The 19,712-nt window shown below is 43.3% G+C and overlaps 1 protein-coding gene across 1 annotated transcript in view; it reads left to right on the top strand.

Moving 5' to 3' along the window:
• Positions 1-19,712, top strand: part of LOC126456489 (sialin-like) — an 82,246-nt gene that overhangs the window by 29,988 nt on the left and 32,546 nt on the right. Inside the window, exons 4-5 of the mRNA XM_050092240.1 lie at positions 2,088-2,172; positions 17,350-17,570. Of these exons, the coding sequence (XP_049948197.1) occupies positions 2,088-2,172; positions 17,350-17,570 (306 nt within the window). The remainder of the gene's footprint in view (positions 1-2,087; positions 2,173-17,349; positions 17,571-19,712) is intronic.

Raw genomic sequence — 19,712 nt, 5'->3', positions numbered from 1 at the left:
AGCCACACATTCCACGACAGTGTACGTGATCTTTACATATGACACAAATGGATAAGGAACAACAAATGGATTTATATGGAGAATTGGAAATATTTATTCACAGCACATTACATGGAGATACGTTACTAAATGATATACTTGAAAATAATAATAGTAACTTCTTTAAAAAGTTCTCTAGTGTTCAATGCGTATTTCATTAAAAGAATCTCCCTTGCATACTACTGTTTTAACTGTAGAAACCTTATAGTTTAACTTTTAAGACTCTTTATTTTAATGTAAACAAATCATTGTGAAATTGTTAAGTTTTGATGTGCTTAATTCTGTGCTCTTTGTGCGACACAGTGAAATTACCAACAAAAATGTAATTAAGTGCACTAACAAGATGATCAGTCATGCTTATCACATAATGTAGATATTACAGGATGTATATCTCCCTGAAGAGGCGTCTTTTGCTACGTGTAACCTCACTATCACACAAAGGCAAGAAACTAACTTCATACTAATTACAATGTAAAAGTAACTGTAAATGCATCTGATGATGGCAGCATGCTACCGAAGAGCGCCGTGCTAATAAAATATTAGCAACAAATGGCCGTGCAGTATATATTATTTCATAAAAATCTTATTATACGGTCGCAGCCCTCAAATAACATCCATATAAAGTGAATAAATTTAAGTTTAATATAATTTTATATTTTTCACAAAAACAGTATTTACGAGGGCCATTCTAAAAATAAAGAGCGTTTGTTTCTCCAGAAATTTTTATTCTAGATAATTCAACAAATCGTTTTGCAACTATTTTGATATCTTAACTATTTTTCTACGTAGTGCTGTTTACATTAAGACATTTGTCGTAGCACTCCACAAGCTTTCCTAAGCTTTCTGCATAGCAATTACGCTAAATTCTCAAACCAGTTAGTAATATCCTCTTTGAGTTCGTTGCCACTTCCTTAATGCTTTCCATACAAAAATCCATCAATTTGAAAAATTCGTGATGATTACTCGGTGATACGTCAGACTATAGGGCGAATGTTTCAAAAATTTTCAAATTAAACCGTTGAATCAAATCACTCATCAACGCACCGGTACGTGGGCGAGTATTATCGTGAAGAAATACGAGTACAACTCCGCTCTACAGCAGTTCACTACCTTTGTTATCAGGCGACTCGTGTTTTGGTGAAGACTCTGTCAGTATATAGACTGTTGCATTTGTGGTCTCTCCTCTAGGCATGCAGTCGGTGGACTAGGAAGCACTGCGGCCATAATTTTTTTGGTTTCCGCAATTTATCTGGCACTTTAATGTTTCTTTTGGTATCGTGAATGCTGGCATTCGATGGCCTGGCACTTTTTTTCTGGCCTTCGATGCGAAACGTAAAACACGTCATCAGTAACGCTGTGGTTCAAAGATTCCCAGCCTTTCTTGCCATATCCAGTGAGAAACATCGAACATTCGTTGTTTCTTTCGTTCGGCTGTCGAAAGTCGAGGAACCCAAGCGACTCACACTTTTCTATGCTCCTCCACCAACAATCTGATACAGAACCGATCGAGAAGATTCAGGAAACCACGATCCCAGTATGTCAATAATGAAACGTCTATTCTGCCGAAATTTTTCCTCAGTCCTTCAGTTTGTCAGTCACAGCTGAAGGTCGGCCTGATGGTTCTTCATGAAGAATATTCGTTCCACTACCATTCAACACTACACACCACAATCCAACCGAAATCTAATTCACCACATTTACCTCTAAACTTTGATTACCTGGCTGTAAATGTCGATACGGCTGATTTTCTTTTCAATTTAGAAACTGTGTTACACTACGAATTTCACATCTTGATGGATTATTAACTTTGGCACATAACGTAAGATCGTGCGAATTATTAGTGCGTTATCGTTCCTGGTCGCTGTTAGCTATACTGGAGCCAAAGCTTGGGAAGATCTGTGACGTAGCTACTGAGAACTGTGATGCTCGCCAGAAAAACTGCCTTACTTTTAAAATGGCCCTCGTAGGTGGTTAATGGCTCTATAAACCATTTTGTTCCTTAAGAAAGTTCTTGACGAGAAATAGCACATGTAATTTTGTGTCGTTAGGGCTTCTGCTTTCCATCTCTCAGCTACATTATCTCGAGATGGATACCAACCAATGAAAGGGGGAAATTTATGAGCGCATTCATGGGTAAGAGCAAATTTGACTATTTTAGCATTTGGTGTGAAGTGTGTGCAAAACTGTGTTTCTCATCATTTACACTGTTGAGTACGTTACATTATAAACTGTAAAGTTATTGCTTTTATGCTTCTTTACGTTCGGTATATCATTAGTATATGCTAACATGCTGTGAGGAAATTACTTTGAACAAATTACAGGGAAGCATGTATATGCAGGGTGTATGCAAAAACTTTTGTTTGTATTTAAATAGCTATTAAAGCTTATAACTCTATTTTTCCAACATGGAACACAGCAGCACAAACAGTTTCACGCATCTTATTGCAACTGAGTGTGGGCATATTTTGTAGCTCGACATGTATAGAAAAGGTACTCCACGTCTCGCCACATGTTCACAAGCACGAGAGGCATTATGGCCTCCACTGTAAAAAAATGGTTCAAATGGCTCTGAGCACTATGGGACTTAACTTCTGAGGTCATCAGTCCCCTAGAACTTAGAACTACTTAAACCTAAATAACCTAAGAACATCACACACAACCATGCCCGATGCAGAATTCGAACCTGCGACCGTTGCGGGCGCGCGGTTCCAGACTGTAGCGCCTAGAACCGCTCGGCTACTCTGGTCGGCCCTCCACTGTACTGTCGATCAGTTGTGTGAGGTCTGCCAGATCTCGAACCCTTGTTCAGTAAACGATGTTACCGATAAGCCCTTAAGCGTCGAAACCCAGCGGAACTGAACAGAATACCGAGAGATCCAGGCGACGAAACCCGGTCTACCGATCCAAAGCTTAGGTAACGTGTCATGGGTACGTGTTGCTACATACACATGATACTGGAGGGGGAGGGGGGCGGGAGGGGGGGCACTTGTGTATCTGCGTTGCTCGCCAACATGTCGAGATTGACGTGCCATGTCACTGTAGACGCCCTAAACACATCATGTTTATGGAAGTCTAACCACACATTAATTTTCTAGTACGACCCTTTCGTACTCAATTACTTCTCCGGGTGTTTCCCTTCCACATATTCATCAGTTATAACCGTTAACTTTGCAACAGACATGAAAGACCTGAATACCACTTCGTTGAGGTAATCGTTGTTTTCGTCTATATGATGCATCATTTCCGTAACAAAATCAGATTGTCTGTAGTGATCCTCAGGCTTAATGTGATGAAAAGCTGAAGTTTGTAAGCACCCACCCAGAGATATTTGTGCACAATGTCGTGCACCGTCGAAAGGGGGACGATTTGTTCCCCTATTGGCGTGTCTAATGGATTTACGGGGGCTTCTAGTGAATGATTCGGACACACGTTCAACAAACAGTCTTTTCATTCACAAGCGTCTTAGGATGTTTTACAAAATTTGCAATCAAACTTGCAGTTTCTCTAAGAGTTTTCCCCACTGATAGTGAATTTGCATGTTGCAGTATCCTGGTTCTATTCCCTTCTTGTACGCACACACTTAGCGCTGTTCATAAAATGGTGAAGATCACACTTTTAGTGTTCCTCCACTGATTGCGTATTCATCCAACTACATAAAATAACGAATTTTTTCGTTATGAGCATTTATTTGTATACATCTACAGCCTGAACACTCTGCATAGTACACTGAAGAAACATAGAAACTAGTACACCTGCCTAATATCGTGTAGGGCCTCCATTAACACACAGAAGTGCCGCAGCCCGACGTGGCATGGACTCGACTAATGTCTGAAGTAGTGTTGGAGGGAACTGAAACCATGAATCCTGCAAGACTGTCCATAAATCCGTGAGATTATGAGGGGTTGGAGATCTCATCTGAACAGCACGTTGAAAGGCATCCCAGATATCCCCAATAATGTTCATATTTGTGGAGTTTGGTGGCCAGCGGAAGTGTTTAAACGCGGAAGAGTGTTCTGGAGCCTCTCTGTAGCAATTATGGTCGTTTGGGGTGTCGCATTGTTCTGCTGGAATTGGCCAAGTCCGCCACAATGCACAACGGACATGAATGGATGCAGCTGATCAGATAGGATACTTACGGACGTGTCTCCTGTCAGAGTCGTATCTAGACGTGTAAGGAATCCCATATCACTCCCATTGCACATGTCCCACACCATTACAGAGCCTCCACCAGCTTGGACAGTCCCGTGCTGACATGCAGGGTCCATGGATTCATGAGGTAGTCTCCGTACACACACACGTCCATCCGCTCGATTCAATTTGAAACGAGACTCTACGGACCAGGCAACATGTTTCCAGTCATCAACAGTCCACTGTCAGTGTTGACGGGCCCAGACGAGGCGTAAAGCTTTGTGTCCTGCAGTCATCAATGGTACACAGTGGGTCTTTGGCTCCAGAAGCCCATATCGATTATGTTTCGTTGCATGGTAGACACACTGACACTTTTTGATGGCCCAGCATTGAAATCTCCAGCAATTTGCGGAAGGGTTGCACTTCTGACACCTTGAACGATTCACTTCAGTCGTCGTTTGTCCCGTTCTTGCAGGATCTTTTTCCGGCCGCAGCGATGTCGGAGATCTGATGTTTTACCGGATTCCTAATATGCACGGTATACTCGCGAATGGTCGTACGGGAAAATACCCACTTCATCGCTACCTAGTAGATTCTGTGTCCCATCGCTCGTGCGCCAACTATAACACCACGTCCAAACTCACCAATGTCTTGGTAACCTGCCGTTGTAGCAGCAGTAACCGAACTAACAACTGCGCCAGACACTTGTTGTCTTACATTAGCGTCGCTGACCGCTGCGCCGTCTTTTGCCTGTTTACATTGCATTTGAATACACATTCTTACACCGGCTTCTTTGGCGGTTCGGAGTATAAACTAATACACCAAAACCTTATGACCACGACCTACTGCGACGATAATGCTACCTGCTGGCGCTGCGCGCACGTGACGCGGAAAAGTAAGTGTGTAAGAAGGTAAGCGGAGGCGAATGTGGAGAAACGATTCTCGCGACGATACTGCCCGAAAACGAAAAAATCCACCGATCCAGGTGACTTGCACCGAGGACAGATGTTTATGCTCTTGGCCTGGGAGGTACCTCGGAAAAAGCGAAGTAGGTCGTCTCTTCTCGTGAAACTGTCGTAAGTGTTTGTGAAAGTGGTTGAAGGACTGTGAAACCACGTGTAGGTGGCCACGTTTCCGACATTTACGCCTTATCTACATCTACATCTACATTTATACTCTGCAAGCCAACCAACGGTGTGTGGCGAAGTGCACTTTACGTGCCACTGTCATTACCTTCCTTTCCTGTTCCAGTCGCGTATGGTTCGCGGGAAGAACGACTGCCGGAAAGCCTCCGTGCGCGCTCGAATAACTCTCCAATTTTACATTCGTGATCCTCTTGGGAGGAATAAGTAGGGTGAAGCAATATATTCGATACCTCAACCAGAAACGCACCCTCTCGAAACCTGGACAGCAAGCTACAAAGCGATGCAGAGCGCCTCTCCTGCTGAGTCTCCCACAAGAGTTTGCTAAACATATCGACAAATAACCATGTGACAAAACGCGCCGCTCCTCTTTGGATCTTCTCTATCTCCTCTGTCAACCCGACTTGGTACGGATCCCACGCTGATAAGCAATACTCAAGTATAGGTCGAACGAGGGTTTTGTAAGCCACCTCCTTTGTTGATGGACTACATTTTCTAAGGACTCTCTCAATGAATCTAAACCTGGCACCCGCCTTACCAACAATTAATTTTGTATGATCATTCCCCTCCAAATCGTTCCGTACGCATACTCCCAGATATTTTACAGAAGTAACTGCTACCAATGTTTTTTCCGCTATCATATAATCATACAATAAAGGATCCTTCTTTCTATGTATTCCCAATACATTACGTTTGTCTATGTTAAGGGTCAGTTGCCACTCCCTGCACCAAGTGCCTATCCGCTGCAGAACTTCCTGCATTTCGCTGCAATTTTCTAATGCTGCAACTTCTCTGTATACTACAGCATCAACCGCGAAAAGACGCATGGAACTTCCGACACTATCTACTAGGTCATTTAGGCCGGCCGAAGTGGCCGTGCGGTTAAAGGCGCTGCAGTCTGGAACCGCAAGACCGCTACGGTCGCAGGTTCGAATCCTGCCTCGGGCATGGATGTTTGTGATGTCCTTAGGTTAGTTAGGTTTAACTAGTTCTAAGTTCTAGGGGACTAATGACCTCAGCAGTTGAGTCCCATAGTGCTCAGAGCCATTTGAACCATTTTTTACTAGGTCATTTATATATACATTGTGAAAAGCAATGGTCCCATAACACTCCCCTGTGACACGCCAGAGGTTACTTTAACGTCTGTAGACGTCTCTACATTGAGAACAACATGCTGTGCTCTGAAACTTCCTGGCACATTGAAACGGTGTGCCGGACCGAGACTCGAACTCGGGACATTTGCCTTTCGCTGGCAAGTGCTCTCCCAACTGAGCTACCCAAGCACGACTCACGACTCTCCAGCTTCTGTGAAGTTTGGAAGGTAGGGGACGAGGTACTGGCGGAATTAAAGCTGTGAAGACGGAGCGTAAGTCGTGCTTGGGTAGCTCAGTTGGTAGAGCACTTGCCCGAGAAAGGCAAGGGTCTCGAGTTCGAGTCTCAGTCCAGCACACCGTTTTAATCTGCCAGGAAGTTTCACATCAGCGCACACTCCGCTGTAGAGTGAAAATTTCATTCTATGCTGTACTTTGTTTGCTAAAAACTCTTCAATCAGGCCACACAGCTGGTCTGATATTTCGTAGGCTCTTACTTTGTTTATTAGGCGACAGTGCATAACTGTATCGAACGCCAACTGGAAGTCAAGGAAAATGGCATCTACCTGGGAGCCTGTATCTGATATTTTCTGGGTCTCAAACAAATAAAGCGAGTTGGGTCTTACACGATCGCTGTTTTCGGAATCCATGTTGATTCCTACAGAATAGATTCTGGGTTCCCAGAAATAACATGATACGCGAGCAGAAAACGTGTTCTAAAACAACAGATGGATGTCAGATATATAGGCCTACAGTTTTGCGCGTCTGCTCGACGAAACTTCTTGAAAACTGGAACTACCTATGCTCTTTCACAATGATTTGGAACTTTCCGTTCCTCTAGAGACTTCTGGTACACGGCTGTTAGAAGTGGGGCAAGTTATTTCTCGTACTCTGTGTAGAATCGAATTGGTGCCCCGTCAGGTCCAGTGGACTTTCCTCTGTTGAGTGATTTCAATTAATTTTCTATTCCTTGGCCACTTATTTCGAAGTCAGCCATTTTTTCGTTCGTACGATGATTTAGACAAGGAACTACAGTGCGGTCTTCCTCTGTGAAACAGCTTTGGAAGAAGGTGTTCAGTATTTCAACTTTACGCGTGTCATTCTCTGTTTCAATAACATTATCGTCCCAGAGTGTCTGGATTTGCTGTTTCGATCCACTTACTGATTTAACGTAAGACCAGAACTTCCTAGGATTTTCTGTCAAGTCGGTACTAAGAATTTTACTTTTCGAATTCACTGAACGCTTCACGCATAGCCCTCCTTACGCTAACTTTGACATGGTTTATCTTCTGTTTGTCTGAGAGGTTTTGGATGTGTTGAAATTTGTAGTGAAGCTCTCTTTGCTTTCGTAGTAGTTTCCTAACTTTGTTGTTGAACCACAGTGGGTTTTATCCTTCCATCACAGTTTTACTCGGCATGTACGTGTCTAAAACGCATATTGCGATTGCCTTGAACTTTTCCCATAAGCAGTCAACATTGTCAGTGTCGGAACAGAATTTTTCGTTTTGATCTGGTTCTTTTTTTTTTTTTTTTTTTTTTTTTTTTTTTTTTTTTTTTTTTTTTGGGTCATCAGTCTACTGACTGGTTTGATGCGGCCCGCCACGAATTCCTTTCCTGTGTTAACCTCTTCATCTGAGAGTAGCACTAGCAACCTACGTCCTCAATTATTTGCTTGACGTATTCCAGTCTCTGTCTTCCTCTACAGTTTTTGCCCTCTACAGCTCCCTATAGTACCATGGAAGTCATTCCCTCATGTCTTAGCAGATGTCCTATCATCCTGCCCCTTCTCCTTATCAGTGTTTTCCACATATTCCTTTCCTCTCCGATTCTGCGTAGAACCTCCTCATTCCTTACCTTATCAGTCCACCTAATTTTCAACATTCGTCTATAGCACCACATCTCAAATGCTTCCATTCTCTTCTGTTCAGGTTTTCCCACAGTCCATGTTTCATCACCATACAATGCTGTACTCCAGACGTACATCCTCAGAAATTTCTTCCTCAAATTAAGGCCGGTATTTGATATTAGTAGACTTCTCTTGGCCAGAAATGCCTTTTTGCCATAGCGAGTCTGCTTTTGATGTCCTCCTTGCTCCGTCCGTCATTGGTTATTTTACTACCTAGGTAGCAGAATTCCTTAACTTCATTGACTTCGTGACCATCAATCCTGATGTTAAGGTTATCGCTCATTACCTTCGTCTTTCTCCGATTTACTCTCAAACCATACTGTGTACTCATTAGACTGTTCATTCCGTTCAGCAGATCATTTAATTCTTCTTCACTTTCACTCAGGATAGCAATGTCATCAGCGAATCGTCTCATTGATATCCTTTCACCTTGTATTTTAATTCCACTCCTGAACCTTTCTTTTATTTCCATCCTTGTTTCCTCGATGCACAGATTGAAGAGTAGGGGCGAAAGGCTACAGCCTTGTCTTACACCCTTCTTAATACGAGCACTTCGTTCTTGATCGTCCACTCTCATTATTCCCTCTTGGTTGTTGTACATAGTGTATATGACCCGTCTCTCCCTATAGCTTACCCCTACTTTTTTCAGAATCTCGAACAGCTTGCACCATTTTATATTGTTGAACGCTATTTCCAGGTCGACAAATCCTATGAAAGTGTCCTGATTTTTCTTTAGCCTTGCTTCCATTATAAGCCGTAACGTCAGAATTGCCTCTCTCGTCCCTTTACTTTTCCTAAAGCCAAACTGATCGTCACCTAGCGCATTCTCAATTTTCTTTTTCCATTCTTCTGTATATTATTCTTGTAAGCAGCTTCGATGCATGAGCTGTTAAGCTGATTGTGCGATAATCTCGCACTTGTCAGCTCTTGCCGTCTTCGGAAATGTGTGGATGACGCTTTTCCGAAAGTCAGATGGTATGTCGCCAGACTCATATATTCTACACACCAACGTGAATAGTCGTTTTGTTGCCACTTCCCCCAATGATTTTAGAAATTCTGATGGAATGTTATCTATCCCTTCTCCCTTATTTGACCGTAAGTCCTCCAAAGCTCTTTTAAATTCCGATTCTAATACTGGATCTGTTAGGTAGTCTGAAATCTGCCTCCTATTACTCTTGTTAAACAGATAAACCTTCCTCCCTATTTTTTATATTCCAATTTACTTCCATATTCAGGGATGCTGCACCGGCCTTATGATCTCTGGTTCCCTGTTCTGCGCTTACAGAGTCGAAAAGTGCGGGTCTGTTTTTTATCAGTAGGTCCAAGATGCTATCTCCACGAGTCGGTTCTCTGTTTAATTGCTCGAGGTAATTTTCGGATAGTGCACTCAGTAGAATGTCATTCGATGCTGTGTCCCTACCACCCGTCCTAAACATCTGAGTGGCCCAGTCTGTATCTGGTAAATTGAAATCTCCACCTAAGACTATAACATGCTGAGGAAATTTATCTGAATTGTATTCCAGATTTTCTCTCACTTGTTCGTCCAGTAATGTCGGGAGGTCGGTAAAAGGAGCCATTTATTAACCTAGCTCGGTTGCTGAGTATAACCTCCACCCAAAATAATCCACTTCTATTTCACTACAGGATAAACTGCTACTAACAGCCGGTTGCATGCAATGCATCTTTTCTAAACACCGTGTGTGTCTTTGTAAAAATTTCGGCAGTATTTATCTCTGGCTTCAGCCAGCTTTCCGTACGTATAACGATGTCAGCTTCGGTGCTTTCTATCAGCGCTTGAAGTTCCGGTACTTTACCAACGCACCTTCGACCGTTTACAATTACAATACCGATTGCTGCTGGGTCCCCGTATGTCCTGACTTTGCCCTGCACCCTTTGAGGCTGTTGCCCTTTCTGTACTTGCCTGAGACCATCTAACCTAAAAAACAGCCCAGTCCACGCCACACGACCCCTGCTACCCGTGTAGCCGCCTGTTGTGTGTAGTGGACTCCTGACCTATCCAACGGAACCCAAAACCACACCACCCTATGGCGCAAGTCGAGGAATCTGCAGCCCACACGGTCGCAGAACCGTCTCAGCCTCTGATTCAGACCCTCCACTCGGCTCTGTAGCAAAGATCCGCAGTCAGTCCTGTCGACGATGCTGCAGATGGTGAGCTCTGCTTTCATCCCATTAGCGAGACTGGCAGTCTTGATCAAATGAGATAGCCGCCGGAAGCCAGAGAGGATTTCCTCCAATCCATAGCGACACACATCATTGGTGCCGACATGAGTGACAACCTACAGATGGGTGCACCCTCTACCTTTCATGGCATCCGGAAGGACCATTTCCACATCTGGAATGACTCCCCCCAGTATGCACACGGAGTGCATATTGGTTTTTCTCCCCTCCCTTGCAGCCATATCCCTAAGGGGCCCCATTACGCGCCTGACGTTGGAGCTCCCAACTACCAGTAAGCCCACCCTCTGCGACCGCCCAGATCTTTGAGGGGCAACTTCTGGAACAGGACAAGTTGCTATGTCTGGCCGAAGATCAGTATCAGCCGGGGACAGAGCCTGAAACCGGTTCGTCAGACAAACTGGAGAGGCCTTCCGTTTAGCCCTCCGGAATGTCTTTCGTCCCCTGCCAGACCTCGAGACTACCTCCCACTCTACCACAGGTGAGAGGTCAGCCTTAATGTGAGCAGCACCCCGGGCAGCCACAGCCGTAGTCCGATGGGGGGATGCGTGGGACAAGCTGGCCGTCCCCGAAAAACCCCCGTCCAGACCCCCACAGTGATGCCCATTGGCAACAGCCTCAAGCTGTGTGACCGAAGCCAATACTTACTGAAGCTGGGAGTGAAGGGATGCCAACTCAGCCCACATCCAAACACAGCAGTGGCAGTCCCTATCCCTGCTAAATACTGTTGTGCAAAGAACGTCTGAACTTGTCTACAGAGTCCACAAACAACTCGACATAAAAGTTAAGAGGTTATTAAAATCCAAGACTGCCCAGTAAATGCAGTAATGCTGCTACTTGCGCACTGCTGACACACTGCTCGGCGGCAGAAGGCTAACTGTACTGTCAGTAACGTACAAAGACTATTTGAAAGAAATAAACAAATGGCAGACGACTACGCGACTTTACACGTCACAGATATTAAAATGCAAATCTGCCCGTGCTAATTACGAAACTACACAATGATTTCACGGATTTAACTAAATAAGTGCGCTAAGAACACTCAAGCTAATTTTCAACTTGACTACTACACTTATTTGAACGCTAAATAAACCACTTGCTGCTACTTTCGCACTGCTGACACATTGCTCGGCGGCAGAGGACTAACTTACCACACCACATGGTGGTATGAGGCTTTCCCCTTCTGTGATTCAGTATAGACATTGATCTGTGGTATAGCTGACGACATGGTTCAATGCCATTACAGGAGAAAGTGTTTCAGAGTATAGTGTTCAACGCACACCTGTGTCATACGTTACAGAATGTCTCTGTGTGCCAACTGGAGTGGCTTGGTACTGATTTGAACACTCCTCAGTTGATAAAGAAAAACCATCAAATAATGAAAAGACCATCGTCAATGATAAAAGCCATGTCTGAAATGAAAGAATGGAATTAGGAACCAGGACTGATCTTTAATTAAAAAACAGTGAAACAGTAACCCAAATGAATAGTGGATGGGGTCCACCCCATTTTAAAACTATCTCACCCAGAGTGTTGAGATGTTACATCTTTGTGAATCTGAGCCATTTAGTACAGGCACTATACCTGGTTCCGACTAAGCGCACTTACACAAAATGTGTAAAGTAGTGATTAAATTCCACTGGGATGGAGAAGTTAAGTTCCACTAAGAAATGTTAGGATAGTATTACGTTTAAGTGTGTTTGTCGTTCGTATTTCGTGTGTTTGATACAGAGTTAATCATGCCGTTACCGAAGCCATAGGAGGCTATCCTGGGGATATGCTACAGACTTCAGGAGACCAGCTATGTGAGTATGGAGCAGACAATGTTAATGTGATTAGGAAATGGCTGCTATGGTAGTAGACCAGGTGGCTACGCCGGAGAAAACAAAGATCGGGGAAAAGTAACAAAGCTTTGGAAAGTAGAGTAAACACAGAGTATGCAGAGAAGATATATAAACACATCAAAAAAATCTTGCATCACCTCGTTTCCGAGAGTTCCGGAACCTGTACAGAAAATTGGAATACAGATCAACATAAAATTCTTTTCCGCTCTTTTTATTGCACATGAAAATCGCGCATTGCAGGTTGTACCACCACACAGCGAGACCTTCAGAGGTTGTGGTCCAAATTGCTGTACACACTGGCACCTCTAATACCCAGTAGCACGTCCTCTTCCGTTGATGCATGCCCGTATTCGTCGTGGCATACCATCCACTAGTTCATCAAGGCACTGTTGGTCCAGATCGTCCCACTCCTCAACGGTGATTCAGCGTAGATCCCTTTGAGTGGTTGGCGGGTCACGTCGTCCATAAACAGCACTTTTCAATCCATCTCAGGAAAATTCGATAGGATTCATGCCTGGAGAACATTCTGGCCACTCTAGTCGAGCGATGTCGTTACCCTGAAGTAAGTCACTCACAAACTGTGCACGATGGGGACACGAATTGATGTCCATTAAGACGAATGCCTCGCCAATATGCTGCCGATACGGTTGCACTATCGGTCGGTCGATGGGATTCACCTGTCGTACAGCCGTTACGTTTCATGACCACCAGCGGCGTACGTCGGCCCCACATAATGCCTTCCCAGAACAACAGGGATCCACCATGCAGCACTCGCTGGACAGTGTGTCTAAGGAGTTCAGCCTGACAGGGTTGCCTCCAAGCAGGTCTCTGACAATTGTGTGGTTGAAGGCATATGTGACACTAATCGGCGAAGAAAACGTGATGATAACGCTGAGCGGTTCATTCGGCATGTTGTTGGGCCCATCTCTACCACGTTCCATGGTGTTGTGGTTGCAAAGATGGACCTCGCCATGGACGTCGGGAGTGTAGTTGCGCATCATGCAGCCTATTGCGCGCCGTTTGAGTCGTAACACGACGTCCTGTGGCGGCGAAAAAGCATTGTTCAACGTTGTGGCGTTTCTGTCAGCGTTCCTCCGAGCCATAATCCACAGGTGGCGGCCATCCACTGCAGTAGTAGCCATTGGGCGGCCTGAGCGAGGCATGTCATCGTCAGTTCCTGTCTCTCTCTATCTCCTCCATGTCCGTACTGTAATTCTTTGTTTCATTCCGAGACGCCTGGACACTTCCCTTGTTGAGAGCCCTTCCTGGCACAAATTAACAATGCGGACGCGATCGAACCGCGGTATTGACGGTCTAGGCGTGTCTGAACTACAGACAACACCAACCGTGCATCTCCTTCCTGGCGGAATGACTGGAACTGATGGCTGTGGGGCCCCCCTCCGCCTATTTGGGTCTGCTCATGCATGGTTGTTTATATCTTTGCGGGTTTAGTGACGTCTCAGAACTGTCAAGAGGACTGTGGTTGTGATACAACATCCACAGTCAACGTCTATCTTCAGGTGATCTGGGAATCGGGGTGTTGACGAACTTTTTTTGGTGTGTATGTATATAACCAGTTAGTAGACTGATGACAAAAAATATATATAACCTAGTGGAAAACGTCGGAAGTTCCTTGAGGCATTTTTCACGTTTTGTTGTCGATATATACAATTCACAACACTACAAAATTGTAGCGGCCTGCAGGATAATCACCAGAGGGTCGTTACCTGTTGCAGGCAGTGGCTATTTATCCTCGGTATAGCAATGGCCAGGAAAGCGTTTCTGAAGAAGAGAAATTTGTTAACATCCAGTATTGATTTAAGTGTCAGGAAGTCATTTCTGAAAGTATTCGTATGGAGTGTAGCCATGTATGGAAGTGAAACATGGACGATAAATAGTTTGGACAAGAAGAGAATAGAAGCTTTCGAAATGTGGTGAAAGAAGGTTGTATACATGGAAGAACCCTGGAGATACTAAAAGGTATCAGATAGATTATATAATGGTAAGACAGAGATTTAGGAACCAGGTTTTAAATTGTAAGACATTTCCAGGGGCAGATGTGGACTCTGACCACAATCTATTGGTTATGACCTGTAGATTAAAACTGAAGAAACTGCAAAAAGGTGGGAATTTAAGGAGATGGGACCTGGATAAACTAAAAGAACCAGAGGTTGTACAGAGATTCAGGGAGAGCATAAGGGAGCAATTGACAGGAATGGGGGAATTAAATACAGTAGAAGAAGAATGGGTAGCTTTGAGGGATGAAGTAGTGACAGCAGCAGAGGGTCAAGTAGGTAAAAAGACGAGGGCTAGTAGAAATCCTTGGGTAACAGAAGAAATATTGAATTTAATTGATGAAAGGAGAAAATATAAAAATGCAGTAAGTGAAACAGGCAAAAAGGAATACAAACGTCTCAAAAATGAGATCGACAGGAAGTGCAAAATGGCTAAGCAGGGATGGCTAGAGGACAAATGTAAGGATGTAGAGGCCTATATCACTAGGGGTAAGATAGATACCGCCTACAGGAAAATTAAAGAGACCTTTGGAGATAAGAGAACGACTTGTATGAATATCAAGAGCTCAGATGGCAACCCAGTTCTGAGCAAAGAAGGGAAAGCAGAAAGGTGGAAGGAGTATATAGAGGGTCTATACAAGGGCGATGTACTTGAGGACAATATTATGGAATTGGAAGAGGATGTAGATGAAGATGAAATGGGAGATATGATACTGCGTGAAGAGTTTGACAGAGCAATGAAAGACCTGAGTCGAAACAAGGCCCCCGGAGTAGACAATATTCCATTGGAACTACTGACGGCCGTGGGAGAGCCAGTCCTGACAAAACTCTACCATCTGGTGAGCAAGATGTATGAAACAGGCGAAATACCCTCAGACTTCAAGAAGAATATAATAATTCCAATCCCAAAGAAAGCAGGTGTTGACAGATGTGAAAATTACCGAACTATCAGCTTAATAAGTCACAGCTGCAAAATACTAACACGAATTCTTTACAGACGAATGGAAAAACTAGTAGAAGCCAACCTCGGGGAAGATCAGTTTGGATTCCGTAGAAACACTGGAACACGTGAGGCAATACTGACCTTACGACTTATCTTAGAAGAAAGATTAAGGAAAGGCAAACCTACGTTTCTAGCATTTGTAGACTTAGAGAAAGCTTTTGACAATGTTGACTGGAATACTCTCTTTCAAATTCTAAAGGTGGCAGGGGTAAAATACAGGGAGCGAAAGGCTATTTACAATTTGTACAGAAACCAGATGGCAGTTATAAGAGTCGAGGGGCATGAAAGGGAAGCAGTGGTTGGGAAGGGAGTAAGACAGGGTTGTAGCCTCTCCCCGATGTTGTTCAATCTGTATATTGAGCAAGCAGTAAAGGAAATAAAAGAAAAATTCGGAGTAGGTATTAAAATTCATGGAGAAGAAATAAAAACTTTGAGGTTCGCTGATGATATTGTAATTCTGTCAGAGACAGCAAAGGACTTGGAAGAGCAGTTGAATGGAATGGACAGTGTCTTGAAAGGAGGATATAAGATGAACATCAACAAAAGCAAAACAAGGATAATGGAATGTAGTCTGATTAAGACGGGTGATGCTGAGGGAATTAGATTAGGAAATGAGGCACTTAAAGTAGTAAAGGAGTTTTGCTATTTGGGGAGCAAAATAACTGATGATGGTCGAAGTAGAGAGGATATAAAATGTAGGCTGGCAATGGCAAGGAAAGCGTTTCTGAAGAAGAGAAATTTGTTAACATCCAGTATTGATTTAAGTGTCAGGAAGTCATTTCTGAAAGTATTCGTATGGAGTGTAGCCATGTATGGAAGTGAAACATGGACGATAAATAGTTTGGATAAGAAGAGAATAGAAGCTTTCGAAATGTGGTGCTACAGAAGAATGCTAAAGATTAGATGGGTAGATCACATAACTAATGAGGAAGTATTGAATAGGATTGGGGAGAAGAGAAGTTTGTGGCACAACTTGACCAGAAGAAGGGATCGGTTGGTAGGACATGTTCTGAGGCATCAAGGGATCACCAATTTAGTATTGGAGGGCAGCGTGGAGGGTAAAAATCGTAGAGGGAGACCAAGAGATGAATACACTAAGCAGATTCAGAAGGATGTAGGTTGCAGTAGGTACTGGGAGATGAAAAAGCTTGCACAGGATAGAGTAGCATGGAGAGCTGCATCAAACCAGTCTCAGGACTGAAGACCACAACAACAACAACATAGCAAACGTAACATGTTGGTCATAAACGGTTGTAGAACTAGCACTGGAAGCAGTCATACCTATAAAACACATAGCAGTATACGTACAGAATGATTTTATTTTCAACGACCACATGAAACTAACTGAAGGTGCGGCAGATGCCAGAATGATATTCAGTGAAAGAATCCTTGGAAAATATCGTCCCCCCCCTCCCCCCCCCCCCCCTCCTAAGGCAATAGCTTACACATTCGACCAACACTCGAATGTCTGCGGGTTGACAGAGAAAGTCACGAACAGAGAAACACGTTTCTTTAAAGGTTCATTTCGTAAGCACAAAATCGTAACCCAGACGCTCAATCATCTCCGGTGGGAAAGAGTACAAGAGAGGCATTCTACTGTTGAAACTGCCATAGCGTAAAATGTATTGCTTCCTGCAATGTATCCCTCACGATTAAGCCACGAAGGTAAACGTAGAAATATTCGAAGATTCGAGCTTACGTGGAGGTGTAGATGTAGGTTTAGACTAAGTCAAAACAAGAGGCTTAATGACGCTTAATACTGATGAAGACACGTATGTTTTCTTGAGGTTTTCCTGTTGCATTATCCATTTTTCAGATTGAGCATTATAAAAATCGTTATGAGATGATATTTTCGGTTGTAATCTCAGTGAAAAAAAAAAGTGAGTATAATGAGGGTTTTTCTCTACGTATTGTGATATTGTGCGGCTGTGTTCGCATGATTTCTCGACGACTTTGCTTACTTGCTCATTCCAAAAATATTACAGGTAGTTCCGTGGGTGCCGCACTGACCTTTCCTCTCTGTGGAATGATCATCCACTTTCTCAACTGGCAGGCAGTTTTTTATATCACTGGTGCAATTGGGATACTGTGGTTTATCGGTTGGTGGTATCTTGTGTACGATAACCCAGTCGATCATCCTAGGATAAGTGAGTCAGAGCTCCAGCGCATACAAAATGCCATTGGGGACACTATTTCGGAAAAGAAGGTGAGTATTAATGATGGATGAAAATTAATATCAAGAATGACTACTGTTCACATTTCTTAGACTTGAGTCTAACGCACATATGGGTTTGATATGTCTTTATGAAAAATGTGTATATGTGACGTTATGAACTAACCTGTGGAAATTAGCATATAATATCTGTTACTACTTACTTCGTTCCATAAATCCCATGAGTGCTTTCAGTGACGTGTAATTAATCAAATTTATAAAAGTTCTGAATTAAAATCTCCCATACTACTATCTGATCGTTCAGGCTACCTTCCGGAACTGCCGCACGCACTGCAATACGGTTTCCATTAATACATTCATACTGATGCATGGGGAAGGTGTGTATGCGTAACTAAGAACTGCTGTGCCAGAAAAATTTTATGTTAATTAGCGAGAAAGCCCAGTTCGCACGGGTAGCACTGCCTATTGCCACACGATTGTTTTGACAAAGGGGTAACTAATTACATACACAAACATTCCGTGTGTATCAGTCTGTTTATCGGTGAAAACCGTATCAGAATCCCCATAGTAGTTACAGAGATTATCGTTTTTATATAGGCAGAAAAACGTGGGGGGCGGGGGGGTACTTTAATTTATCATACGTGTAGATTCAAGCAATGACGGTGACCTACATCTGCTAACATCTTCATCTCAGTGTAGAATTTGCAATCTATGTCCTCAATTATTTGTTGAATATATTCCAATCTCTGTCTTCCTCTACAGTTTTTGCTCTTCACAGCTCTCTCTCTAGTACCAGGAAAATCATTCCCTGTCGTCTTAACACATGTCCTACCAACCATTATTTTAATTTCACGGAAATTCACCGAGGGTTCTTTTTACTTTCCTATGTACTGAGTCAGTCCTCCGACAGTCAGTTCTATTTCGATTTCTTCACATGTTTCATGTAACCATTTCGTCTTAGCTTCTCTGCACTTCCTGTTTATTTCATTCCTCAGCGACTTGTGTGTCTGCATTCCTGAATTTCCGTAAACATTTTTTTTTCTTCTGTCATTCAACAACTGAAATATTTCTTCTGCTACTTCTTTCTTTGTACCTATGTTTTCCTTTCCAATTTCTGTGACTGCTCTTTTTAGAGATGCCCATTCCTCTTCAACTGTACTGCCTACTGAGCTATTCTTTATTGATGTATGTATAGCCTTTGAGAACATAAAGCGTATATCGTCATTACTTAGTACTTCCGTATCTCACTTCTTTGCATGTTGATTTTTCCTGGCTAGTCTCTTAAGCTTCAACCGGCTCTTCATCAGTACTACATTGTCATCTGATTCTGCATCTACTCCTGGATACACCTTAAAATCCAGAATCTGGTTTCGGTATCTGTGTCTGACCATAAAGTAATAAAACTGAAATCTCACCGCATCACCCAGCGTTTTCCAACTATACCTTCTCCTCTTGTGATTGCTGGACAGAGTATGGGCTCTTACTAGCTGGAATTTATTACAGCACGCAATTAGTCTTTCTCCTCTCTCATTCCCTCTTCAAGCCGATATTCTCCTATAACTTTTTCCTCCACTCCTTCCTCTACAACTGCATTCCAGTCGCCCATGACTATTAGATTTTCATCTCTCTTTACGTGCCGTATTACCTGATCAATATCCTCATATACTTTCTCTATCTCTTCATCGTCAGCTTGCGAAATCGGCAAGTACACCTGAATCATCGTTCTCAGTTTGATATCGATTCTGATAAGAGCAACCCTATTGCTGAACTGTTCACTGTAACACACTCTCCGCCCTAGCTTCCTATTCGTAACGAATTCTACTCGCGTTATGCCATTTTTACCATTTTCCGTTGCTGTTGATATTAGTCTATACTCATCTCACCAGAAATCCTTATCTTCTTTCCATTTCACCTTCACTGACCCCTACTTCATCTAGATTGAGCCCTTGCATTTCCCTTTTCATATTTTCTAGCTTCCCTACTACATTCAAGCTTTGACATTCCACGCAACGACTCGTAAAACGTTATCCTTTCGTTGGTAATTTAATCTTTTTCTCAAGGTCACCTCCCCCTTGGCAGTTCCCTCCCGGAGATGCGAATGGGGACTACTCCTGAATCTTTTCAATTACAGGCCACATGTCCTGTGAATACATGTTATGTGTCTTTAATGCAGCG

This window comes from Schistocerca serialis, chromosome 2 (genome assembly GCF_023864345.2).
Source record: "Schistocerca serialis cubense isolate TAMUIC-IGC-003099 chromosome 2, iqSchSeri2.2, whole genome shotgun sequence".
Taxonomy (NCBI): domain Eukaryota; kingdom Metazoa; phylum Arthropoda; class Insecta; order Orthoptera; family Acrididae; genus Schistocerca; species Schistocerca serialis.
This window is presented reverse-complemented; position numbering and strand designations above follow the sequence as displayed.